At 40.2% G+C, this 27,383-nt stretch overlaps 1 protein-coding gene across 1 annotated transcript in view; it reads left to right on the top strand.

The window, feature by feature from the left end:
* SHCBP1 (SHC binding and spindle associated 1) overlaps positions 1-10,710 on the top strand; it is a 31,840-nt gene extending 21,130 nt beyond the window's left edge. Inside the window, exons 9-13 of the mRNA XM_065416686.1 lie at positions 3,407-3,538; positions 7,140-7,258; positions 8,056-8,142; positions 8,517-8,658; positions 10,388-10,710. Of these exons, the coding sequence (XP_065272758.1) occupies positions 3,407-3,538; positions 7,140-7,258; positions 8,056-8,142; positions 8,517-8,658; positions 10,388-10,710 (803 nt within the window). The remainder of the gene's footprint in view (positions 1-3,406; positions 3,539-7,139; positions 7,259-8,055; positions 8,143-8,516; positions 8,659-10,387) is intronic.
* The last annotated feature ends 16,673 nt before the right edge of the window (positions 10,711-27,383 follow it).

The following is a 27,383-nucleotide window of genomic DNA, read 5'->3' as shown; positions in this document are numbered from 1 at the left end:
ATATTTATAGCTTTTGTTAATAAGTGGTAATTCCGTCTAGTGGACTAAACTGGTGGCTATGAAGACCTCAATTCTATTCTTGTCTCTGCCAGTTGTGTGCCCTTTGGCAAGCCACTTCACTTCTATGCCTCATTTTCCCTGTTTATAAAATAGGGATTATTAGTCTGCTTGAGAAGGGTATTCTGAAGATTGTACAGCACAGATTGTGTGTAATCTTATTGAAGTAAGGGACAAGTCAAGACCTTATAGCATGTTGCATTCAAATATTTGTTGAGAAATGTGAAGCTTAATGTGTGTAGTGCACAAATTAGCAGTGTGAATGGTGATGCTATACCATATAGACCAGAATAGAGAAGGGAGTCACTGGCTATGGGTGCAGAGCTCTGTGTTTATTTTGCGGAACCAAATAGGCAATGTATACGTGTTTATATTTTCTCAACAAATGGTTCTGTGCTTTTGAGAATGACTTTAAAATTAAATGCTCCTGCCTTGTCTAGGATACATTGCATCCTTGTATCTCTCCCAGTAATGCCTGAGCTACAGGCATGTACACCTGTTAGCAGTTTACCAAACAACTTTAGGAATACAGTTCGTTATATAGTAACCGATACATCATTGTGGGCTGTTCAGAAACTGCTTAAGCTGCATTCTTTATCTTTATCTTGTCAAAACTTCTTAATGGAAAAAAGGCTGGGAGTTTAATTTCCTGCTGTTGCCTACTATATTTTCTTGCCTCTTTTTGTTTTATGACTATAATTTTCTTTCTCTCTTGTATGTGTTTGATTTATATAGATATACATGCCCATATGCAATACATCTGCAGGATAAAGGGCCTCAATAAATTGCTTTATTTATCAGTGAGAATAGTATTGTTCTGAAATCCTGGTGGGTGGTATTTATGACAGATGTTGTCCTGTCTTTGAGAAAATGGTAATACAAGGGGTGAAGTAGCAGGCCTATTAGAGTCATAGAATAGAAATAGCCTTTCTGCTTTATGGAACAAAATATATAAGTAAGTTTACTTTAATAGGGACTACTCCTTGAATGAGCAAGTGTCAGGATGAGTAATCTTTGTATATGGACTTGTGTTGGGGGAAAGTTTAGTAGTAGGAGTTGCTGAAAATGTCCTAAAGAGGGGCATCAAGTAAAATCACACTGGCTCTAATCTGAGTAGTTAATACTGTTTTGGTAGCTTTCTTGGCACAAGGGGATGGGAAAATTTGTCAAAGGAATAACACGACTTAATTGTATAGGTGCCTTCCTTTATTTATTCCAAGACACAATGAGAGTGAAGATCTGTGATTTATGGGTAAATAAAAACTTTCAAGAATGTATAGTTATCAGTAAAGTAAGCACTAGGGAATTGAGTTTAGACTAAATTTAGAAGAAACCCTACCACTTGTGATGAAGCTCCTAGTTCGAGCACCCAGATAAATTTGCCTTTGCTGCAATGATGGTCTTTACCCTTCCATAAGCTTCCTTCCATCAGAGATACTAAGTGTTTAATTCTTCATTGTACAGTGGTTGAATAACTCCAGCTGTTGTACAGTCCACAGGCAGACATACTTTACAGAATCTTGACTAGACAAACAGCATACTGAAAAATAGTAGACTAGGAAGCAGCCAATTAGCTCCATTAGGAGCTCTCTAATGACCTGCAAATCAAAAAGCAATCCTACAAAAAGTGGAAACATGGATCAGTTGCCAAGGAAGAGTACAAAAGAATAGCATAAGCCTGTAGAGACAAATCGGAATGGCTGAGGCACAAAATAAGGTACAGCTAGCAAGGGAAATAAAAGGAATAAGAAAAGAGGTTCTATAAATAAACTAGGAACAAGAGAAGATGAAGGAAAGTGTTAGGTCCCCTACTTACCACGGAAGGAGAGCAAATAATTGGCATTGAGAAGGCTGAGGTGTTTCATGCCTATTTTACTTCAGACTTCACTGAAAAGGTTAAAGGTGACCAGGTACTTGAGATAAATTAATATTAACAACAAGGGGGAAGGAGGGAAATGGGGAAAGATATTATTAAAGCATATTTAGATAAATTCAGTGTATTTAAGTTGGCAGGGCCTGATGAAATTCATCAGAGGGTGCTTAAGGAATTAGCTGAAGCAATTATCTTCGATAACTCATGGAGGATGGGTAAGGTTCCAGAGGACTGGAGAAGAGCAAATATTTAAAAAGAGGAACAGAGAAGACCCAGGGTATTATAGACCAGTCACTCGAACTTTGGAAAGATACTGGGATAAAATATTAGACAATCAGTTTGAGTACCTAGGAGTACCCAGCATGAATTTATCAAGAAAAAATCAGGCCAAGCCACCCTAATTTTCTTCTTTGACAAGATTATTGGCCTAGTGGATAGGGTGGAAGCTGTAGATGATGTAGCTTAATTTTAGTAAGGCTTTTGACACAGTCCCACCTATCATTCTCTTAAGCATACTAGGGAAATGTTGTCTAGATGACATTACTATAAGGTGGTGCAAAATTGGTTAAAAGACAGTATTCAAAGAGTAGTTATCAATGGTTCGCTATCAAACTGTATAGGTGTATCTAGTGGGGTCCAGCAAGGGTCTGTCCTGGGGCTGGTGACCTGACTGGTCATTAGAGATCTCTAGGCCACTTCTAGGCATGTTAACCATGATATCCTTGCATTTGGGTAATAATTCTCCTTTCAGTTTCTGTAGTGTTGTATGTTTCAGCTGGATACAGTATTCCTTTTCTGTGCCAAATTGTGTATTCTTGCCATGCACTGTGAATCAGCTGGCACCTCGGAGGGGTCTGTACACCAGTGGTGGGGGAAGTGATTCTATATTTCTCATCTACCCTCAGAGGTGCTGAGACCTAATTAGTTTATATCTGACTTCTTTAAAACTTGGTGCAAACTTTTTCAATATGCTTTATCTTTTTATTATGCAAGTAATAAAGGCTTTACATGCTGATACATCAGTGGATGGTTTAGTGAATCAGTATTCTCATTTGCTTTAAAGTTTGTGGTTTTACTTGAATTCTCCTGGAAACTGCAGCAGTCAAGGGTTTTGACCCACTTCATTTAAATACAGAAGTCAGTAGTGCAATGAATGAAATTTGTTGTTTTTGTGTGGCCCTCCACCTCAAAACCTTTGCAGTGAGGCAGTAGTGGTTTGAGTGAAGCAGCCATTTGGAGACTTTAACCTTGCTTGTATGCTTCAGGGGTGCGATTCCTCCCAGTTTAGAGAAGGCTGATGTAGCAGGGAGTGATGTCTGGAAAACTAAAACCTGTTAGCATGATAGAACTCAAGTTGCAGTCCTTTAACTCTAATTTTGATATCTTGTGATGTGTACGGAGCATCTGTGTCCACCTGTGAACCACAGTAACACTAAGATTTTTTTTTTTTTTCCTTATCTAAACTTTTCCTTTCAGGGTATGGCCTGCCAGATGATGTTGTGATAGAAAAGAGGGGCAAAGGAGACAACTTTGTTGACTGTACAGGGGCGAATATAAGAATCTCCAGTTTGAAGCTGGTTCAGCATGATGCAGTAGAGGGGATCTTAAGTAAGTAATAAAGTGTTTGTCCATTTTTATGGACAATAATTACTGTGGAATTAAAGCTTTGCTACTCTGTACATTTGCATTCAATATTACACTCACCTTCATGTTGGTGCACATGACAAAATTCATAATGTGGGGTTGGGGCCAAGGGGTTTGGTGAGTGGGAGGGGGCTCAGGGCTGGGGCAGAGGGTTGAGGTGTGGGCTCTGGGGTGGGGCTGGGGATGAGAGGTTTGGGGTGCAGGCTGCCCTGGAGCTGCAGTGGAGAGAGAGGACTCCCCCCAGCCCTCTCTTGCTGCAGCAGCTCGGGGCCCAGGGAGGGGCTCGGCTGGGCAGGGCTGAGGGAGGGGCTCCTCTCCCCTGGCCGCGGCAAGTCCAGGGCAGGTCCGTACTGGGGCCGGCGGGGAGGGGTGCGGCCATGCTGTTTAGAGGGAATTTAGCTGCTAAGTCTACCTGCCTCTAAAAATTGCTACATAGCCTACTCCAGTTTGGCCGGAGAATGAAACCTGCTTGCCTTACTGGCAAAGAGACCTGTCTGGGAAATACCTGACTATTGCTGAACCAACCTTTCCTCTCCTTAGTCACCACAAACCCCTCTGCTTGCTGACAGCACATTCAAATTGAGGCTCAGCAGGATACTTCTTTTGTCCCTTCCCTCAAACAATATTTATGTGGCTATCAAGTAGGCCCATCCCCCACTCTTCGTGCTGGCAGGTCAGTTCTATAGCTCTAAGCCGTCTACCTTTTCCTTTTGTTCCCTACCCTCTGACTGCCAGCTTTGTGCTATTGTGCCTCACATCACTTGGCCTCTCCTGTTCTTGTCCAGCAATCAAGAACCTGATCCCTTTGCTTCCCCAGAAAGCACTGCTGCCTGCCCTGGACTCAGGTTAATAAGATTTTTCTCATGCTGTAAACCCTTCAGTTGAGAATCTGCATTTTTTGTAAGCAAAACCAAGCTACGTTACATGCTGTTATTTTCATCAGTCCTTGGAATATAGTATCACTCAGACAATTCTTTTGATCATCTAAGGAAAAATTAGTTCCATCTGAAGATAAACTTATTGGGGCCTGCCCTTCTGCCTTTGGGGAAGATGCTAATTAACACTTCACTAAATAGAGGTGGATTGGAATAAATATCACTTTAAAGTGCTTAGCACCTTCATGTAGGTATTTCATATTTTATCAACTTAGGTAAAACATCTTCACAAAGAAAAGGAATCAACGTTGATATGGAGAGGTTACTGCTGTCATTAAAAAAAAAATCATAACTCGTAAGGGTAGATCTGAGGCTAATGTTCCTTTTTAATGGTTCCTTTGCAACAAAGGGCCTGGATTATGTTTGAAAGCATGCACTGGTGTAACTATTTGTTTTTAGTTATATCAGTGCAAACCACTATTGTAGGCAAATTTAAACTGATTTAGCTTAATTCAGAAATTTATGAAATTAAGCAACTGGTATAAGCACAGTTTGCATTCGTTCAAGTGCCTCTACATTAGGTTTTTGCATCAGTGTAACTGAATTGATTTAGTTACAAAAATAAGTGTGTAATCCAGATCACATCCAGAGGGTTACAACATGTACAGCATGTGAGAACATCCATGTGTGTAATTGCTTTGGTCTCAGATATATTTATATTTATTGCAAAAGAACTTCTATTTATCCTGTTTTGCTGTGTTCCATGCATCCCTGACTTTCTTTGTGGGATTAAGCCAAGGCAGTGCATTACTCTGAATTATTTTCTCTTATAAAAACCATGCAATTAATGAGAGAAATCCAGCAAAGCTAGACAGTTGCCCTCTTTTCCAAGTTAGCCACTGAACAAAATCAGTTTACGATATGACAGTTTTTCCTGGGCCAATGCTGGCAAACATATGAAAGTGTTCGTTGACGAAGCTCTGCTTGGGTGGCAGCAGATGAACACTTTAAAAGGTGGTAACACATGAAGAAATGAGGGGCCAGTCCTCCTTTTGTTGCAGAGCTGGATATTAAAGCCACAGGACTGGAAGAAATGACTATTCCTGTATTTTCACCACAATTTTTCCAACAGGTGTCTAGTTCTGTCAGCTGTGGGCAGTAATATTGGGCGCTCCTCCTATGGACTGAGAATGTGCCCAAGCCAAATTTATAAATCACTTTATCAGATAACTGTTGTTCCCAAGTATTGGCCTACTTGTAAATGTTCACAATAATTGTATTAACATGACCATCCCACATGCTCATTATCACACATACTTGGAGTTATTTGGCAACAGTTATGCAGAAAGTGAACTCTTTGGCTTTAAGCCCCCTGTAGATCAAAACATTTGACTTTATTGCATTGTTTCCTTTAAATTTAGGTTAGTTCTAATTCTATTTGAATTTGCTTTAATCTTCTGAAACTCTAAACTTGAAAATTATCCACTAAGGTGTAAAGGCAAAAGTTTAACACATTTTTGCTTGTCTGATAATTTGGGTCATGTCGCATGTCTAGGGGTATGTGTGCGCATGTACCGGGGGTGGCCAAACTTACTGACCCTCCGAGCCACATGTGACAGTCTTCAGAAGTTCAGTAGCCAGGGCGCACCTGCCAGGGCTCGAGGCTTCAGCCCCACTCCTGCTGAAGCCCCGAGATCCCCCCTCTCTGCTGAGCAGAACCCCCTACCCCATCACCCTGCTGCAAGGCAGAAGTCCTGAGCTCTCCACACCTCCCCAGTCTCTCCGTGAACCACACTTTAATGATAAAAGAGTCACATGTGGCTCACGAGCCATGGTTTGGCCATCTGGGCATATACTCGGCCACTGGGCATATACTCGGCCACTTTTTTATTTCAGACTTTCTGAAGTATGTCAGGAGGACAGTTGACCTTGCAGGCTAGGTATACAGCAAACATGCTTGTGGTCCCAATCACAGTATATGTGCGCCAGACCGACTGTCACTATCCATTGTCAGACTCAAGAGTGTTAACTTTAAAGCTGTTTCGCACGCTTCTGATCCTGCTGCAGCTCTGTGTGGGGCTGGTCCTGGTCCCTATGTCCCCTGACTGAGCAGCCTGATGAGTACTCAGACTTTTGGTTGGGCTGCACTGGCCATGGGGCGGGGGCTGAAAACACAACTGAGAATCTGCATGGTCCTCGCTGTGCCCCATTTGCTTTGGCTGTCCACCTTTCCCCAGTGGAAACAAGCAGTGGGGTGGGGAGGTGTATAAGGCAGAAGAGCCTTTTCATTGAATATCTGCCACTGGAGGATCATTCATACATTGCCTTGATCCTCCCTGGTTTTGGACTCAGATTATGCTGCTGATGTGCTGGAAAGTACTGCACTGCAACAGTGTGTCCCAGAATGTGTATGGAAATTGTTTCCATTTAACTTTTGTTGGTTTGTTACCCAGAAAATAAATACTTTCAAGAGCATGCTCCTTAAAAAGGCTGAATGGTAGTGTCTACCTTGGGCTCCACTGAAATCTTACTGAAAAAAATGTTTCCTTAACAGATATTAATCTAATATGGCCTCATTACAGTATCTATCTGGCCTGATGAACAGAAAATTCCTCTCGTTATAGATCATCCATTATACTCTCTCTTTTAGAATGATTTCTAATGTCGACACTGGGTATCTTTGATTGCAGGTGTTCACCATGGGAAAACCACACTGGAGAACTGTGTGCTACAGTGTGAAACTACAGGTGTTACAGTGCGGACATCAGCAGAGCTATTAATGAAGAACTCTGATCTGTATGGTGCTAAGGTGTGAACTAACTTTTAAATATTTTTTTGAAACAAAACTACAACTTGAATAAAATGAAGCTCCCTGCAGGCAAATAAGGAATCATAATCAGAAAAGAGGATGACTTCCTTGATCCTTTAGAAAACCACCAGTATTTTCCATTAGATGGCTAAATATAGTTGGTGTTTAAGAAATCAGAGAATTCTCTTAACCTCTTATGTAGTATGTCTCTATGGGGGGGGGAAACTCATGTTGACTTGCATGTGACACTGTGAAAATGAAACAATAACAAGAGTCCGTTATGAAATAACTCCAGGTGCATTCTTGGAGCTGATTCATGGGATAAGGCTGTTCTTAAAATGAGCCTCTGTTTTGTGCCCCTTAAATGTTCTTGTCTCTCATTAAACTAATATTCTTTCTCCAGCTGAACTGCCTTTTTTTTTTTTTTTTTTTTTTTTTTTTTTGAACATGTTACCTATTGATTCTTACAAAGAGATGATCAAAATCTAACACTGTTACATCACAAAAAAACCCACTGGTTTTCCTAGGGCTGGGTGTGGTGTATTAAAGATCAACTACATCTCTGTGCATGTGTCATGCAATCTCTTCCCAGCAGAACTTTTGTGGTCTGATGATAGCAGCATTGCCAGTGAACCATGAGCATCTGCTGCCTGACTTAGTTTACTAAGCCCTATAACAGGAGGAAATAGAAGACTCTTATCATGTAGCCACTAGCTAGAGACAAAGATCCACTTTGGGGTAATGGGTTACACTGGGAACTTGCTGACTCATTTATGATATGTCTCTTTAATTTACAGGGTGCTGGTGTTGAAATATATCCGGGTAGCACATGTACCCTGCTGGGCAATGGCATACACCACTGCAAGGAGGGAATCCTCATAAAAGTGAGTTCCAGATGGAATGTGCTCTGATCAGTTATCAAGATCATACCTCTTCAGATTGGTACCTGCCAGTAACTATTCTAGTTAGTTCTCTCATGATGTCACTACTTTTTGATTTTAACTTGTTTGAAAGACAAGGTATGATAACACTGATAGCAGTGGACTTAAATCCTTGTCTATTACAGCAAAATATTCCTTCTATTTCATGGCTGCAACAAGGAAAATGGTGACTATATTTAATTATGTCCCTTAAATACAAAAATAGTTCTAGTTCTTTTGTATTTTTGTTTTTTAGAGAAGACACTCTAGCTGGGTTGAAATTACCTTTCTGAGAATTTGCTACATAAATCTTTTTTTACATTTGTCTTCTGCTATAGGATTTCTTAGATGACCATTATGACAGTCCCAAGATAACCATGGTGAACAATGTGATCCATAATAATGAAGGGTATGGAGTCGTCCTGGTTAAACCTACAGTTTCCTCTGATGTAAAAGACATTGCTGCCAAAAATTCAGAAGGTATTTTTTTAACTCTAGTGACTTAATAGGAGTCTAAATGTAGTGGTGAATCTACTGTTTCTCTAAAATATTTAGAACAGGGGTCAGCAACCTTTCAGAAGTGGTGCGCTGAGTCTTTATTTATTCACTCTAATTTAAGGTTTCGTGTGCCAGTAATACATTTAACATCTTTAGAAGGTCTCTTTCTATAAGTCTATAATATATAACCAAACTATTGTTGTATGTAAAGTAAATAAGGTTTTTAAAATGTTTAAGAAGCTTCATTTAAAATTAAATTAAAATGCAGAGCCCCCCCCCCCCCCCCCCCCCCGGACCGGTGGCCAGGACCCGGGCAGTGTGAGCGCCACTGAAAATCAGTTCGTGTGCCGCCTTCGGCACGCGTGCCGCAGGTTGCCTACCCCTGATTTAGAAAATGCACATCATATAACTTGGCAGAAAGAAAGTCTTAAACATTCTAATAAGGAGAAAAATGAGTCTAGGTCTGACTTCCCTCTAATTATCAGAGGACTGAGATTTCCCAGAGCACAGCTACTGCAAAGGAAAGTTTAGGAGTAGCTGCAGGTTGCATGTGTGTAATTACTTGCACTTCAATTTCACTTTTTTATCCAATGACATCAAAGCACTTGTAAAAATTTATTCTGGGCACTGGAAGCCCGTATCAGGCAGCTGGCATGATGGTCTTTCAGAACATCCTGACTACTTAGCCATTTAAAATATGACACTTTCTGCAATAAAAGGAGTTTTAATTTCTGTTCCATCTAGTTGTGCTTGAGGCTTTCCATCTGGCTCCCCTCTAAACGAGTGGCTGGGTCAGTGTGTCTGAGTCTATCTTAAATGGTGTGTAGCTATTCAGTGAGGAAAAGGAGCTTTCCAGTTGAGTCTTGTCTACTGGACCCATCTGCTCCACTATGCAGATCCTGCAGGACTGGAACTAACTACTTGGTCACACACACACAAAGTGACATGTTGTCAGGGAGAAAGTGGGCATATTCCTCCCACAACCCTTTCCTACCCATATTAATCCTCTGCTCTCCTGTTCCACCATGCAACAGAAATGAGACTTGTTGGATCTAGCTTATTCCTCCCAGAGTAGTTGTTCTCCACCATAAATATCACTTGACAACTGTACTTTCCATGTTTTATTTCAAAGAAAGATACTAAGCTCTCCGTTGCAATGTCTAATCCCCACTCAGCTGGCTGTCTCTAAAATACTTGACTGTCTCTGAGTAATTTATTTAAGTCTCCAGATTCTTTCTTAAGCATCACACTCGTATACTTGGAATATATGGGGCGATCGTTAAAAATGCACCCGGAAGGGGTGATAAGAGGAAGCTGATGAATTTTCCCCCTGAACCTTTCATAAAATATTCACTGCCGCTTTTCTGTTTCCAGTGGCAATCACCTTGAAAGCTTATTCTTGCATTTTAACTCTTCGTGCTGGATTGTCATTGGATATCCCAGTTGCCACTTGACTTTGTTCTTTGTGCTATATGTACTGAACCTTTGTGTTTGCACCGGAAGAATTAGCTCTTATTGGCAATAGCTGATGTAGCTGAACTATGTAATACTTGAAACAGTTATTGCAATATGGGGAATATTTTCATTGTTTAATAAGACTTAAAGAAAACCCCTAAATTTCAAAGTATTCCAAGTCTGACACTTTAATTACTTCAGCTCCTCCAGGCATCTGCACAGTCTGTAATAACCTCATCACTGTTTTCGGATTTAGGAAATATACAGACTATCCAGTCAAATGGCGAGACAGACAATGTAGAAGATTTGGGACATGAAGAGCTACATGAATGTGCAACTGATGACTTGGAGCTCCATGAGAGAGCTGAGATTTCTGAACAAACTGAAGGCAATTATGAAATTGCAAATGAACTTGTTGCTACCTCTGTAAAGAAGAGCCAGATGCACAAGAAAAGGCTGAGTGAACTGGGAATCACGGAGGCTGATGACAACTTAATGTCTCAGGAAATGTTTGTTTCTATCGTGGGCAATCAGTTCAAACGAAATGGGAAAGGAAGTTTTGGCACGTTCCTCTTTTGACTGTCCTGACTTGCAGTGCCATTCATGTAGACGATTTGCCCAAGCTGTTATGTTCACTGCTACTTTCAGAGAAGTTAATCGGACTCATCTGCTTTCCATTATGGTGCTAGAATGTGATGAAATTCAAGAATATTCTTTTTAACAGTGTGCATGTTGCACGTGTGAAGTTGCTTCCTTGCAGCAAATGTAGAAAACAGAACTCCAACGTGGACATTGCTGATCCACAAGCTCTTCCTTTACCAGCCATGTACTTCACTTTTATTATAGTATTTATTTAACTACTAAATGTAAAACACTTTTTAAAAAAAAAACCTAGGCATCAGAGGGGAGGGTGGACAACAGCTGCAGCGATATAGCTCCCTCCATGCTATTTCTTAACCGTGCCCGAAGTGGTTGACTTCCATTTAATACTGGCATGGTACTTCATTAGAATGTTAATAAAGGCTTTTTTATAATTAGGGTATTACTCAATCACTTATTTATTGTTAAGAAATTGGGGGCTACCAGTATTATAGTTACAGGATTTATTAGGAAACCTATTGAACATCTGAAATTATATTGCTCAAAACAATGTGTATGTGCATGTAACTTGTACTGCCTAGTGCTAAAAATCAGTGTACCCTTTTCTTTAGCCATAGTAGTGTTCTGAATTGCAACAATTTCTAAATGAAAAGGAATTAAAGTATTTGTTATATTTTTAGATGTGTAACAATGCTTTTTAAGTAATAAAACCTGTTACTTGTGGCATCAGACCATACTCTTAGAAAGGAATGGAGTATTATCACAAATGTAGTTTTCAACTGGAATTTTTTCTCCAGCCCATGGAAATTTTTATCAATAAAACAAAGGCAAAGCATATCAGATCTAATCCTGCCAGGCAGTCACCTCTGTGCTCCACAAGGTTAATGGAAGACACAGGGTCAGCTCCCAAGTTCTTACTTGGTCCTAACTTGAAGAAAAACTTGCAGTGACTGCCTGAGTGAGAATTTAGTCCCATAACTGCTATAGCATCTTTCTGGTGTAACTTAACATTCTTTATCGTGTTGTCCTTTAAGATCTACAGATTTGCTTTTTTGTAATTTAGAATGCGTGTAATGGAATACTAGCAAGGAGACCGAGGACCTGGAAGTCCTGTAAGGTGTAAAATAACACAGCTGGCTGATAAAGGGATCCTCAAGTATTCTCAATGTTAGGCTGCAGAAAATTTCAGAAGATAGCTTAACACAATGTAAAACAAGAAATGAAATGCATAGCGTGTTGAAAAATTGATGTGGGTTTGACTATTTAACACTCTTCGCTCCAACCTCAATCAAGTAGTGATTGAATACCTTAATCTGTTTTCTGCAATTAGTTGTTGGTGCCAAGGAAAAAGGAAAACTTTATAGATTTTTGTCAGCATTCTGTTTTGCTTACTGTAATCTGCACTGTTAATAGAACTGTAGAAAACTTATTGCTGTTTCCTGCTTTCCTATCCCACCTTTTGCATGCTTTTCCACTTAAAACACGCAAATTAATATTTAATTTCCATTGATTGTTACTGAGAATTGAATGCCACACAGATCCCAATTGCACTCCAGTTATCTTAATTCATTAGGCACAGAGCCTTGCATTTCTGCTAGTCAACAAATATATGGAGATTTTGTCATGGCCTAAGATTATATATCTGGTTTGAGTATTTTAACTCTGAGACTCAGTAGTCTATCTCTAAATAATACATGTCACACACACCATTTTACTCTTCATGGAGGTTTATGCACATAGCAGGTGTGGTTTTATATCTAACTTTTAATCTGTATTCCTAATTAAAGAATTGGTGCAAAAAGGCTGCAGTTCTGTGGTTCCCCCTTTCCTCCCCCTCATCTGTCTCTTCAAATTTGCTGGTTTAGAGATGGTATTTCTCTCTTCTATTGTTCACTTTAAAGCTATCTAATGTCTGACATATTGCCTCTTTTTACTTTTTTTAAATGGGAAAATTTATGGCAGTAAACTAAGACAATATTCTTTTCACATGCTTGCTTTACTACTTAGTTGCTTTTTGTATGCCAGAGACAAGAGTTGATGCCAATGGAGGTCCATATGTGTAGTGAGAGCAAATGGGAAAGTGGAGTACTGCCATTTGAGTCAGAAGAACTTTGTCCTTTTTGCCTGTTACAGAAACTAAATTGTGGGTTGCTATTTGGCATCTGTGTAGTACTTTTAAACCTCAAAGCACTAAATAGTCCATGGATACAGGCTGTCTGACATATAGAACTTGGTTTGCTCATCAGAGTTCAATTGTCTCTATCAGTTCATGCATGTGTCTGCCCAAGAAACATGAAAGCCTCTTTATTTTACCTTTTGGTAGCCCTCCATTCACAGATTGTTTTCTGTGAGGTAGGTATGCTTAAACAGGAGGAAGCAAGACCTTTTCAGTGGGGCCAGAACAATTGCTTGTGTATGTGTTGACTCACCAAGCTGTGCAGTTTGCCACTGGCTTCTAAATTCATCTCTCTACATGAGGTCCCTATAAGATGGGGAAGGAGAGAGAGAGAGAGAGAGAGAGAGAGACATATGTGGTATAGGAACATATTCTCACAGCTTTATAGTGTGACTTATTTTTTTTGCATTCCAATTTAGAATCTGCCTCCCCGGTACTCTTGCTTACACGGCTGAACAGCAGCGTGACAGCATCTTGCTGCCAAAACGTTGGTTTCAAGAACTCTTCAGAGGGTTGCTCTTTTGTTTGGTGTAGGCACAAGATGTTTTATGGTGGCATTTTTAAAAGCTCAGTGTTGGCCTTACCCAAACTCCCATTGATTTTAAAGGGAGCAGAGTTTTGAAAGGGTGAACCTAACACCCTTGAAAACTAGCTCACTCTTAATAAAGAGGTAGCAACATTTAACGTAAGCCTAGGAACCTCTGCCATGGCCTCCAGCCTTTGGCTTGTTGACTGTAGTTGATGTGGCCATCCCCCCAGAGTATATGCCTTTCCTCCTACCTTGATTCTACCTCTTTTTACACAAGGGTCATTTAGTTGTGTGCTTAGGGTGGGGTACAGGATCGGCTCTAGCCATTTTGCCAGCCAGGGAGGAAAACCTTTTCAGTAACCCTCCCTCTGCCCTGCCCCCCATTCATTGCAGTCATTTAAAGGGGTTGAGCAAGAGCAGGTGCACAATACTGCAACAGGCTTTTGTGGACTATATTTAAACATAAATCCTGTTAGGCCTTGGCCTTTGTAGACCGGGACTGATTGTGCAATAAACAGTCTCCAAGCTTTGACTAGTCAAAGTGTGGTTTTGTACAGGGGTATTTGGCATGGTTAGGCCGTATGTACACAAACTAAAGACACTAGCATTCTTAACAAGCACTGTTCTCTGGACTTTCCCTGGCCAGTGTAGAAATCACTTACCTAGAGCCCCTAACCTCTCTTGGGCAATGTTCTGTACATAAATTTGGTAGGAGATAGTCACTGCCCTGATGAACTTAAAATCTAAAGCCCTACAGGCTGGGACAATTGAAGTATCCTATACAGCTGGGAAACCAAGGCAGAGACAGATTAAATGGCTGTCTGAGGTTGCTTGTCAAAATTATTGTCAGAGTCAGGAATTGAGCCCAGATCTCCTGATTGTATTTCAGTTCCCCACCTGTAAAGGGAGATGATAATGCATTTCCTTACCTCAGAGGGGTGTTGAGGATAAATACATTAAAGATTGTGGGGCTCCAACAGTATGGTATAGGGGGCCATATGAGATAGTGTCCTACTGCCCATCTAAAGGCCTAAGCTGCTCCGGTAAAGGAAATTGTATGGAGGACATGTCCGTAAGCCACTTCCTTCTATTGAACCTGGATTTCATTTCAATGAGCAGCGTGCAGATGAGTGAAAATGGTGTGAGTGATTCAATTTTGAAAGGAGAAAATGAGAGAGTACAGAGTGGCAAGAAACTTGAATACATACAGAATTCCTGCTCAGCCACAGTAGAAAAACAAGGTGCCGCTCAAAACCTCTGCATCTTAGTCCGGGACAATTCTTATTTACGTTTAAGGAGAATCTTTTTATACCCAGCCCATGATAAATGCTTAGTCGGGCAACTCAGTATTCAGATGAACTTTTATTAGAGTATAAAGAATGTGCTGAATTTCAGAACTATTTTTTTTAAAAAGTGAATCCAATCAGAGACTAATAAATTATAACAGTGCAAATTGGAATCCTACCTCACTTTTTATGGTACACATAAAACACTGCAGGTGTAAGTAAATGATTCTGTTAAAAGTCAAGTGTACTTAATAAAAAGCTGGCCTTTAATTCACAGTCAGCTTTGTAAGTGATATTGGCTTGTAGGTGATGTTTTGTCTGCAAAAATTTCTTGGCACCAACCTGCTTAACTTTATCACCCAAGACTATTGTACGGCTCCACATATATGTAAACTACAGTCTCAGTAAATCTGAGAGTCTGTTTTGTGTCTAGTATCCTTGTGGGATACTCAGTTAGTTGCAAGCTTGGGAAATCGATTCTAGTCACTAACTGTTTCTGAAATAAGGTTTTAATTTTTGCAGCACTAACCATCTCATTATTTTTGTGTCAACAGAGCTAGGTAACATTGAAATTTAATTATTCCTGGTTTTGTGCTTGTGTCTTAACACTATTGTCAGTGAAACAAATCCTGTTTTGAGATGCAAAATGTAATTGAGCATTTTGGCTTTTCATCATAGCATCTGTATTAAATGTGCAGCCTACATGTCCCTTAACCTTTGTAAACCCATTCGTGGGGAAGAGCTAACAAAGAATTGCCTCCTCCATCTGTGTGCCCAGGCTAATGTGCGTTTCAAAAGAGTTTGTCCTTCTAAACCCACTTCTCACTTGTCCTTTTGAATACCCGCTTTGTTTAAAATGGACATCCTAATTCCATATTACAGAGAGGTTTTTCCTAATTTAGAACATTGGGTCAATGTCTGTAACTCTTTTAATGGATGTAAAATGTATGTGTCCAAAACTGTGACAGTATTTTGCAGTGGATAGGGGATAATTCTGCTCCACCATACTTTAAGCCAGGAAAGAAAAGATTGTGCTCTAGTGAGTGCTATATCCTAAAAGGCTCCCCTGAGAGGAAGCTGATATGAATTGATGTGATATCCGCTTCCAAGCCAGGTAATTAACCATTACAAGGAAATGTAAAGAGGAATGGAGTCATGTGGGAGAGGCCAGGGACTTACACTAGCCAAGGAACCAGCAAACTCTCCTTATTTAGCTGTATTTTTAAGTCATATTCTTACTGGATGCCTCACTTGCCCAGAAAATGAAACACAAGCTCTTTTAAAAAGAATCTCATCCTCTGCCTCCCAGTTTAGAAGTTATCACCTAGAGCCACCGTTGTGTTTTTTTGAAGGGACAAATCCTTCAAAAAGGAGGAGCCACTGGTGGTGGGCTGAGACCACTGCCTTTCCTGCTATCCCATAGCATCTGCTTGTTTCTTCGTGCTTCCCCATCTATCTACATCCACCTGTTGTCTTACACTTAGACAGCTCTTTGGGGCAGGGATTGCCTTTTTGCTCGGGTTGGCTACAATGCCTAGTACAGTGGGGGTTTGGGGCCATGATGTGGGCTCATAGGCACTACCACAGTATAAATAACAATAAAACCTCTTAGATGACTGGAACCAAGCAGTGTTACTGACTGTTCTCTCCAACCCTGTGTCCCTCATTTCAGATTGGGGGCAAAAGCAGTCAGGAATCTAAATATTTATATTACAGTAGCATCTATCAGGGCCCTGCTGGGCTACGCACACCAGAGGTAGCCTCAGTCCCTGACTAAAGAGCTTGTAATCTAAGGCACCAGTCTTGCAAGCTACTCAGCGTGGACCCTGCACCAGCTGAAGTCAATTGCACTGACTTGATACATGTAGAAGTCAGTGGGGCTCCATACAGGTGCAGGGGTGGGCACCAAGCTGCTTGTGGAATCGAGGCCTCGGGGATGATTTTCACTGTGGTTATCTGATATGCGCAGTGTCTCTTCATTGAATAGCAAGAATATCGTCATGCTGGGATTTCCATGAGGGGATAAAGTGCAAAAATGTAGCTTGCACATCCACCTTTCCTCATGCTCAATCGTCTTGAACCATAGCCATTACTGCATGATGAATTATATTAATTTCTCATTCCTGACAGCAGTTGGATCTATATTCTTGTTTTCTGTAAGTCCTTTCTTCCCAAACGATCCCTCGCCAGTACAGCCACTCATAACTAACTATTGATATTTACGTGTCTTCATCTAGGTCAATAAAAATGACATGTAAAATATCTTCTGTCTGGAACAACCATAGCTGGGTGCCTAAGGCTTATGAACAGCCTTTGGAGTCAAATCAATAGTGCCGGAGCTTCTGTTTTAAAACTCAGTAAATGATTAACAAGGTAAGTTAAGAGAAATCAATAACTGGGTATATATCACTTCACAGTTTAGGCAATTAAAAAAATTCACTTAGCTTTTCCTTGTAACAAAAAAAACAGATGGCAAGCAAAGAGAAATTGATCTAGGTTTTGTTATAACCAATAGCTCAACACCCACCTCCTTTTTTCATAAAACATTCATTGGCTGTCTTGAAGGCCAAAGTGAGAGGGGAGAGCTGATATTGTCTAAATGAGTGTTCTATAACAGCAAAAACCCTATGATTTTAGGAGAAAACGGGCCGATTCTAGAGCTTTGCCAGCTTATACCATCTGAGGATCAGGTACAAAATGTCTCTTAAATGGGAAAAAATATTGTCTAGGAATAGAACAGCTTTACTTGGTTTTATCCCAGGCTTTACCCTGGTGTTGCTGTGTGACCTTGAGGACAATACTCATCTACTTCAGAGGTGTGACAGTAATAAGAATTAGATATTCTCATTACTGTGTTGCGTGAGCATTTAGGAGTGGAGGCTGTTGGCAAAGAAATCCACAGCATACTAAGGAAACTTCTTTCTTACCTGTTACTCTCATTTCCATTTAGCAGCAATGGTGGCACTTCTATAGCTACTTTCATCTGCGGATGTCAGACAGTGATGTTAATTTGCACTTTCATATATTACCTTTCATCCGAGGATCTCAAAGTACAATTATAGATGTCTCAGAGGTAGATGAGTATTCTCTCCATTTCACAAATGGGAATTAGGGCATGGAACAGTTACATGACTTGCCCAAGGTGAAAGAGCAAAACCATGGTGAAGCCTGGGGTAAAACCAAGGAATGCTGGCTGTCTCCTGCTCTAAATTACCAGACAATATTTTCTCCCTTTCAAGAGATAATTTGGATCTGATCAGATTGCATGAGATATGGCATTCAAAGCCCCAAATTGTAAATAATGATTTTCCGCAAAAGGAATAAAGGTGCAACCTCCACAAAATCTTTGAGGTGATACATCTTCTTTCTCATGTGTTTTTTTTTTTTTTATCTTGTCTGCTTTCTAACCACAACTGCAGAAATGTGTTAACATGGAGGCTATTCTGTCCAGGTTCTCACTCCTCCCCAATAATATAACAGACTTATTTTTGTCATACCTCCAGGTTGACCTGAAGGAACAAGTAATAGAAAATCTTGCAAGATCTCTACCCCTGTTTTCTAGACTCCAAGAGCTTTTTGCACAAGGGTCACCAATTAGTACTATTGCTAACAAATTGAATGTCACCTCTAGTGATAAAGATTCAGCAGACCGAATAGTGCCCTGGATGAGAACTGTGCAACTCCACTGATTATGGATTGTACTTTTCATGACACTGGTGCCAACAACCATTGCTGTCAGAATCTGAACAGGTGTAATTATTTAGCTCTGTAATTAGAGCTTAGTGACTGCTTCGGCCGATACACCAGAAGGAATAGAAACCCACTCGCTCTGTTAACTGCAGGGCTAACAGGAGTAAAAAGTAGTAAACTCTTATTTTTGTCACTGAACTAAAGAGACATAGAATCACAGGGTTAGAAGGGAGTAGAAGGGTCCTCTAGTCTAACCCCCTGCCAAGATGCAGGATTTGTTCTGTCTAAACCATCCCAGACAGATGACTATCCAGCCTCCTTTTGAAAGCCTCCAGTGAAGGAGCTTCCACAACCTCCCTAGCCAGTCTGTTCCATTGTCCTACTGTTCTTACAGTTAGGAAGTTTTCCCTGAGACTTAATCTAAACCTGCTATGCTGTAGTTTGAACCCATTGCCTCTTGTCCTGCTCTGCTGGAAAAGAGAACAACTTTTCCCCATCTTTTTATGTCAGGCTTTAAAGTATTTGAAGCCCTATCATATCCCTCCTTAATCTCTTCTTTTCCAAACTAAACATGCCCAGTTCCTTCAGCCTTCGCTCATATGCCCTGCATTCGTCCCTTTGACAGGGCTGAGTTCACCCAAGGAAAGCATCCCTATTCAGGACAGCACTTAAGAGCTTTCCTAAATCACAGCCCTGATGAGTAAGAAGGTTACATAGTCACTTTTCAGAGTAGAAACATGCTTTAAATTTGACATTTCCCACTTCACTTCCAACTCACTAGCACCTGCCCAACTAGAGCAAGTTTAAAGCCCAGACTTTGCTCTCCATTCACTCACATTTAATAATACCTTACTTGGCGAACAGTTCTAGTGAAGCCAGTGGGGATGTTTGTGGAGTAAGATATGATTCACTATCAATGAGAAGGGAAGAGTCAGTCCCTAAATCATTAGTCTGTGTCCATTATAGAAGCGTTTCATTTGTTACATTCCAGACTAGTAAGCCAGTTGTTGCTGGCACATTTCCAGTTCCATGTTCCCTGGAGGCAATCAAGCTGTTCCATCCCACACTGAGAATTCTAATTAAAACCAGCTCTTGTATGCAGTGCTACATGTTTTGACTTGTGATTTTTGTTACTTAGGTCTTATAAAGCCACCCACTGTATAGTACATTTTATAATACTGCTTGGACTGCCAGAGTACTCTGACTACAACTGAACTGGGGAGCTTTGGACTCAGTGTGGGTGCTTGGGGTGAGGGAGAGAAAATAACGTTTATTTTTTTTTAAATGCTAAAGAATCCTTGAGTCTTCCTATTTTTCCTCTTCCCAGCAAGATTTTTGTCAGGTTTCTCTTTGTTACAGTTAAGTTTTCCTGCGGATAATGTGGTGTTACAATCATAAGCACATAATTTCATATAATAATAAACTAAAATTGTAAAATCAAAGACAGGCAGTTGTCCAGTTACATTTAGGAGAAAAGGTTAAAAGTTTAATAACTAAGTTGGTCTTAAAAGGCAGTGTCTTTGGAACTTGTCAGGGTGGGGGGAGGTGCAGAGAAGATGAGGAGGAAGGCAAAACAAATAATCTTAGTTCCTAAATTTAAGACCAACAAAATACTGTTATTTTAGGGCTGATCTCCCTGTTTTTTATTGATGAATAAAATGCCTTCCTATGACTTTGGCTTGAAATGAACAGTTGGTATTGTTATACGTAGGAACCCCACATTATCTATCAGCCTGGTAAGCAGTGGTAGTGCTCTTCAATTAGCATAGCCAAGATTTTCAATAGTGACTAGTGACGTTGACTCGTGCCTAACTCAAGATACTTTAAAAGTGGCCTTTATATTCAGAAAGTGTTGCGCACCAGCCCTTTGACATTCAGGCCACTTTAAAGTGACTCAACCTAGACATCCAGAAATGGAAGCACCCCACCTCAGTGGTAACTTTTGAAGATCCTGGTCTCATCGTGTGTTTGTAACACAACTTTTCACTCGCATCCAATTTTCAGATGGGAGCACCATGGACTTCAGTTGGCATTGCAAGTGCTCTGCAAAATCAGGTCCATAGTCCCTTGTTGTCATGGGGTTTCTCAACATCCATTTCTATGCTGTTCAGAGCTTTGCCTTTCTCTAGTTAAATGGAAACTTTCTGACACCACAGAGATCTGATTTTTTCAGATGTGTTAGGCACTCCCTAATCCCGTAGGAGACAGAGAGAGTTAGAGGTGCTCAGCACCTTTGAAAATCAACCCATAAATGAACAACCCATCTAAAACAATCCAAATGCAGGCTGAAAGTTGTTTTTAATATGACCTGAGTTTTGGCTCTAATTATCCATCAACTGAATTAGAGTAGACATCCCTGTGATGGTTTTTTGAGTAGTCTTTGTAACTATCCTGAACGTTTCTGTCATGTTATTTTCAGAATTGTGACTAATCTCAGACTATTTACTAATGCTAAAGGAAGGAACTGCACGGGAATTGCCATAGTGGATCAGACTCTTGGTATATCTAGTCCCATGTCCTGTCACTGAAAATGCAAGCTAGATTTTCTGATGGTAACTAAGCTGAACTGGACTGACTGCTTGGTCACAGAAACATAGTACCACAAGAATGCAAGCTGATCCAGCACCTAATTAGAGGAGGATTCACACCTTTCATGATGCCCTTTGTTTTAGTTCTTCCCTTCCCTTTATGTCCTTTATTATGTGAAGTTAAATAATGTGTTGTCTATGTACTTTGTCAAAAATGTTAATTAAGTATTCTACTGCAGTGGGTTTGCCAGAAGCAGTATGTTGTGTCAGAAAACCTTTTTTCCAGTGCAAAGGAGTTCTGCCAGATAGCTGTTTTTGTTTTATTTTGATTTTTTAATGGAACATATCAGCTCATATGCTGCTCGGAACTAATTAGTGTGGGTTTTGTTTATTGTGAATACAAAGTTTGTTTGTAATATGCAGAAGGCTGAGGGTTAAAACATAGCAATTCAACTAAAACTGACAGATTTTCATTTTTTATACACCAAGTCTGGGTTTTTTACTTTTCTGTGGTGTGATTTCAGGGAATGGTTTGCAGATATTGGGTAAATTGAAAGCACCATTTTCAAATCTTTTGGGAATTAGAAATTGTGAAAATCGATAGGATATTTCAAAACCCAATAAAAGGATCTTTTAATCAACAATACACTTAAGATATTACATTATGTAAAAAGAAATAAAATTGAGGTCTCAGCTAAAAAGCCTATATCATTCAATGCATTTCAGCAACGCTGCTTTCTGATTCACTAGTTATAATCTCCATTGCTTATGAAAACGGGAGGAACCCAGCAGGTGGTAGTTGTGTGGAGCCCTCCTTCCAATCCACATACCGACACTGTGAAAGGATGAGCCCTCTGCCCCCACGATCCTGGTTACTGGCAAGAAATCCCAATGCTACTTCCTGCTGTCAGCTTTTCTCTGACTGAAGGATGAGGTAGTGAGCAAAATTAGGCCCTGGAAAATACTAAAAAAATATTTTGTTTCGATTACTTTTGAGCACTGTGTGGCTGGGAGTTGCACTTGAACCAATGCCCTTCTGATTTCAGCTTTCCCTTTTTATTAAAAATCCTTCCCAGGGAGGATAACTGTTTTCCCCATTTCTGATATTGTAATAAAAGGCTAACGTTTCAGCTGGAGCTGCAGATAAAATGTGATTTAAAGATGTGTTTGTACTGACCCAATTCATGACAAAGAATTAGATTAAATTGTCTGAGTGAACAATTGCATTTTAGACGCTACCTAGCTGTCTGACTTAAAGTTTTACTTTTTTATTAAAAATAAAAGTGAGCTATAGAAAGTTTGTAATTCTTATGGTTTAGAGTTTTTTAATAAGTGTCAGAGCTAATATATGACATAAATTAACCACTGCACCAACCCTTGAGTGAACAAAGTCCAGGGGGAATGGAGAAAAGAAATGTAATTAAAATTAATATACATGTCTCTAGATTGATATATATCACTTCAGCTCATCTCCTAACATCATCATCTGAGTATGTTTTATATTACAGGCACTTAGGCTAGAGAGCTCACACATATTAAAAATACATAGTTAAGGCTTGATCCTATCAGATGGTGACTTGAGAGGTGAGGGTGCTGAGTGCCTTGCATTGAATCCTGATGCCTTTCGATATGGGTTGAAGGAATATGGGTGATGCTCATACCTGTGGGGTATCTCAGTGCACAGTGATGGATGATTAACTTTCTGAAAGATTGCTCCATAACTGAGAGTACAGACTTCCTCACTTTAGGCTCAGATAAAGAAGTAGATTTGTTAATGTACTGAGTGATTTGATCATCCAAGCTAATTAGCTGTCTGCTATCTGGCACAGGGGTCCTCTCCTCCCATTTGAGATCAGACAGATCCTCCCCTCCCCTTCATAATCGCATACAGCCCTATGGCTCACATAGTTTGAACACTTTGTTGATGTTATTTTCTATCTTCAGCTTCTTAGTTTGCCTTATTTTTAGCTGCTATCAGCATGTGAATAACCACCTGGCTGCAGACCACTATCATGTGTTTCATGGTCCAGGGACTACAGTTTGTGAGCTATTAATCCAGCATGATACCTTCATGTAATTCTAGGTGAACAACTGGAAGGTCTAACCAGCTGTTGCTGGCCTTAATTTGCCAACAGAAAATTAAAATTTGAAAGGAATGAATAGAACTGAGGTGTCAGATTATTTGAGAATTTTCAGTGTTTTTCAGATCTTCTTTTCAAAAGAGTATTTTACAACATGCCCTTTTATGCAGACACTGCTCCACATTTTGGTGTGCTTGTTAGATACCATTATGCATCTTTGTCACAAGTATTTATCACTAGCACAGTCTCTAGTCCTGCAGTTGTTTTTAAATAAATACTAGTCTCTAATGTGCATGTTGGGTGCAGCTCATTTTCTGCAAGTTTGGGAGAGAGTCATTAGTGCTTTCAGGCTTATGTATGGCTGGCAGGGTGTCTTCTCCCTGAGATGGACTCAGGAAAAATTCATTACTGTGCTAACTTGAACAGCTTCCTTCTCCATTTTTTATTTTCTGGGACAGAGGTAAGACCATGTCTCCATCAACATGACCTATGTTAATAGATTAATGGTCTCAAAAGATGATACATTCTCTTCACATTGCTCTGTGAAAACGGCATATTTCCAGTACTTGTAGCCATTTGTCTGTATGTTGATTTAAACAGGCTATCTGCTAACTTAATGCCCTTCTCCACAGGCTGAAATACATCCCTTCACAGCTCCATGATGCTTTGTACCTGGTTAGTTTGAATAGTTTAATTTTACTTGTCATTTCAAAGCTGGTGCTTTTCAATTGATGTTAGTGTCTGTTACGTAACTGTAAACAATTACTTTTATTTTCATTGGTAACATGGACAAGCAGGACATGTTAATCATGGGATGTATATTTGAAAATGAAACAAGTTACTTTAAAAGGAAGCTTTTACTCTACTGTTGTTTCTGGATGTGTGTGAAGGACCACAGGGCTGGAATTCCCCCCCCCCCCTTTCCAAATGATTAATATTTGAGATCAGCCTGAGCTCTAAGCTTGAGGTCATTTGGACTTGGTTGTTCTGTGCCAGGCCCACCTTGAGATGATCCCAAGCATGACATTTTGATTAGATCGTCCTCAGAGTTCAAGGGGGTTCAGATCTACTCTTTCAATTTGGGCCTATCACTAGTTAATTTGTTCTCCTGTATGTTTACCAAGCAGTGCATATTCTACTGTAGGCAGAGATAGAGGGGACAAAATACATCTTCATGGTTCACCTGAATTCATGGCATGCTTATGGGCAGAGGAAGATAACATGAAAACGTGGGAGGCTTACTTAAAGGTATGATGGTGACATATGATTTGCTTCTTTTTAAAGATCTCTGAGGGGCCATAGCAGTGTCTGTGTAAATCTCTCCGATTATTCCTTTAAAGCTGTTCCGTGGTTTTGATGTTGGTTTTCAAACTTATGTTCATGCATCATTGGGTTTCATGACTTCCTGACAGCTGCAGCTTTTTTACTGTATTCAGAGTTACTGAAATTGAGAAGTCAGTGCTTCATGCTAACACTTAAACAATACAGGAAAATTAAAAGGAAGGAAATCTAGCCTTGCATTCTGACCTGAAAAATCAGAACACAATACAAATGATAGAAAAACAGTGAGATTGTACAGTGACATGAAAGAAGCCACCTACGTATCTCATACATAAATATGACAACTGTGTTGATATTTATATTTAAAGGGGAAGGCCTTTGTGGAAAGGGTTGGGGGAAAAAAACTTGGTATTTTCATCCCCAAATACAAATTCAGAGAATATGAACAGAAGTGGGACTGTCTTCTGAATTGAGACACATTTGATAAAATCTGTTAAGAATGAAATGGACAGAATCTGCAATCTTCTTTAGATGCAGGTAAGTAGGGGGGGTGTCAAATCCACTTTTATTTTTTTGGAAGCAGCAGAAATCAAATACTATCTTTCCCCTTTGTGTCTTCCTCTCCCCTGCAACCTCCATGGGATATTGGGTACAGATCTCAACAGCTAGTGACATTATAATATCATGTTAGCTAACTTTGCTTCATGCTAACATCATACAGTGAGCACAGGGTTGTCTTCCTGCAATAAATAGGGAAATGAGAAAATGATACTTGACAGCTCTGTCCTTTTTCTTATTACTTGGCATAGACTCCACCAAATAGGTGAAATACTTTATGCAGATATTAAGGGCATGTCTATGCATACAGCACTGCAGCAGCGTAGTTGTATCGATACAGCTGTGCCGCTGCAGCGTGTCTGGTGAAGACGCTCTATGCTGATGGGAGAGAGCTCTCCCTTCAGCCTAAAAAAACCACCTCCGCAAGCGGCATAAGCTATATTGGTGGGAGAAGCTCTCCTGACGACATAGTGCTGTGCACACGAAAGCTTATGTCGGTGTAACTATGCTGCTCAAGGGGGTGTAATATTCACACCCTGGAGTGATGTGAAATTTGCCAGCATAGGCTGTAGTGTAGACATAGCCTTTGTCTGTATTTGGTATATTATCTCACATACAACTCCCATTGACTTTGATCTGAGTTAGAATTGTGTAACTTAATGGGAGTTCAACATGCAAAAGGTTGACAACAGTGAATAGCCAGGGCACTTGATGAAATTATCCAGCCCCCATGATAGGTTCCGATTGTGCAGAATGCACACTTTTGTAACCCTCATGATTGCAAAGAAAACCTTTCAGATGTACCCTGATCTAGTTCTGTCTTAGCACTCAGAACATTTCTGGATATGAGCTGCCCCCCTGCATTTATCTCAATGGGGTGTTAATGCTTAAGCTTAATGTTGCCATGTTAGGGGGCAGTTTATTATACGGTTGGCTGTATTTTCCTTGACAGGATCAGAGAGTGGTGAGACTGGAAAGATTGACAGTCTGAATAGTTTGCAATCAGACTCTCCAGCAGAACCCTTCACAGTTTGGAATGGCTGTATTGACTACAATGTTTTGCATTTTATATCAGCAGCTGGCAAATTTAAATCCTTACAGTTAGAGGCAGTTTATGTAAGGTTTGACTGTGAACTGAGGGAAGTGGTTGTATCCCATGTTAATGCGCTGCTGTGAGAAGCCAAACAATATCCCAGCTGCTTTCTGTGCAAAAGTGACACCACTTATTTAAGCGACTAACCACATGTGCATGAATATGTGATTATTACAGAATTTCCAGCTCATAGAGATGCTCACAATGAAATCTGTCTCCTGGTAGATAATTAAGTGAAATAACTGCACTGCTGCAGGTGTTTGGATATGATGGTGGATGTGTGCATGACCTAGTATCCTCTCTCTGCAGGTACAACTGGATTGTACTACAAATAGCTGACAGATATCTCTGATATCTACCACTTTGCCTGCCTTACCTTGGCTCATGTGTCATTGCAGCAGTGTAAGCCAGGCCTATGTGAGATGAGCCCAAGCACGAAATTCAGATTTGATCTTCCTCTGAGTTCAAGAGGGTTCAGATCTACTTTCAGTTTGGGCCTATCTCTAGATAATTTGTCCTCCTGTATGTTTACTCAGCAGTGCATATTCCACTGTAGGCAGAGATAGAGGGGCCATAATACATCGTCACGGTTCACCTGAATTCATGGCATGCTTATGGGCTGGAGGATCAATGGTTCCTGATCTGAAAACTTTTGATGCTATTGGGAGTGGATTGTTCTGTCCAGGTCCAGACGTGGTGTTAAGATCAGCAGAGAGAGAAACTTGTCTAACGTATAAGTATGTTACCCTTACCAGTTTGCACTTGCCAAGCATGAAAAGTCTAATACGATATCCTTATGTAGTACTGTTCATCCATGGATCTCAATGCACCTCACAAAGATGTGTACATATCCTCATTTTACATACGGAGTGACACAGAGAGGTTAAGTAACTTGTCCAAGGTCACCTGGTGAATCACTGGCAGAATTGGCAATAGAATGCCTGCTAGTCTCTTGTTCTAAGTAGTGCTGTCCAATGGATGACAATTCTGTTTCACGACAACTTTTGAGGCTTCGAAATTTGTTTTTGTTCCTTATTTGAACAAAACCAAAATCTTCTGTTTGAAAACCAAAAAGGATTTCTTTCAAAACAACAGCTGTTTTAGGATTCAACAGCTCCAGTTTTTGATTTGGTTTTTTTCTTCTCTCTCTCAACCAGAGAGCTCTGAACCTAAAAACTTTTCAGACAAAAACATCAAAACCTTTACCTGTCTGCGAAACATTAGCACTTTGATGAAACAGCATTTTTTGTTGAAAATACTCAAACCAGCTCTAATTCTAACTACTAGGTTATGCTGCCGCCTCCTCTTTTTTTTCTGCTCTCCTTTTGCGCTTCTTTCTGCACTCTTCTCCAGTTCTTTCCCTTCCCTTTGCTTTACTCCTCTTCCTTCTGTGCAGTTTCTTTGCGTTTCTCTCTCTGCTCTTTTGTCAA

Source organism: Emys orbicularis, chromosome 14 (genome assembly GCF_028017835.1).
Source record: "Emys orbicularis isolate rEmyOrb1 chromosome 14, rEmyOrb1.hap1, whole genome shotgun sequence".
In the NCBI taxonomy this organism is placed as follows: Eukaryota; Metazoa; Chordata; order Testudines; family Emydidae; genus Emys; species Emys orbicularis.
The sequence above is the reverse complement of the archived record's forward strand: the minus strand, read 5'-3'. Positions and strand labels throughout refer to the sequence as shown.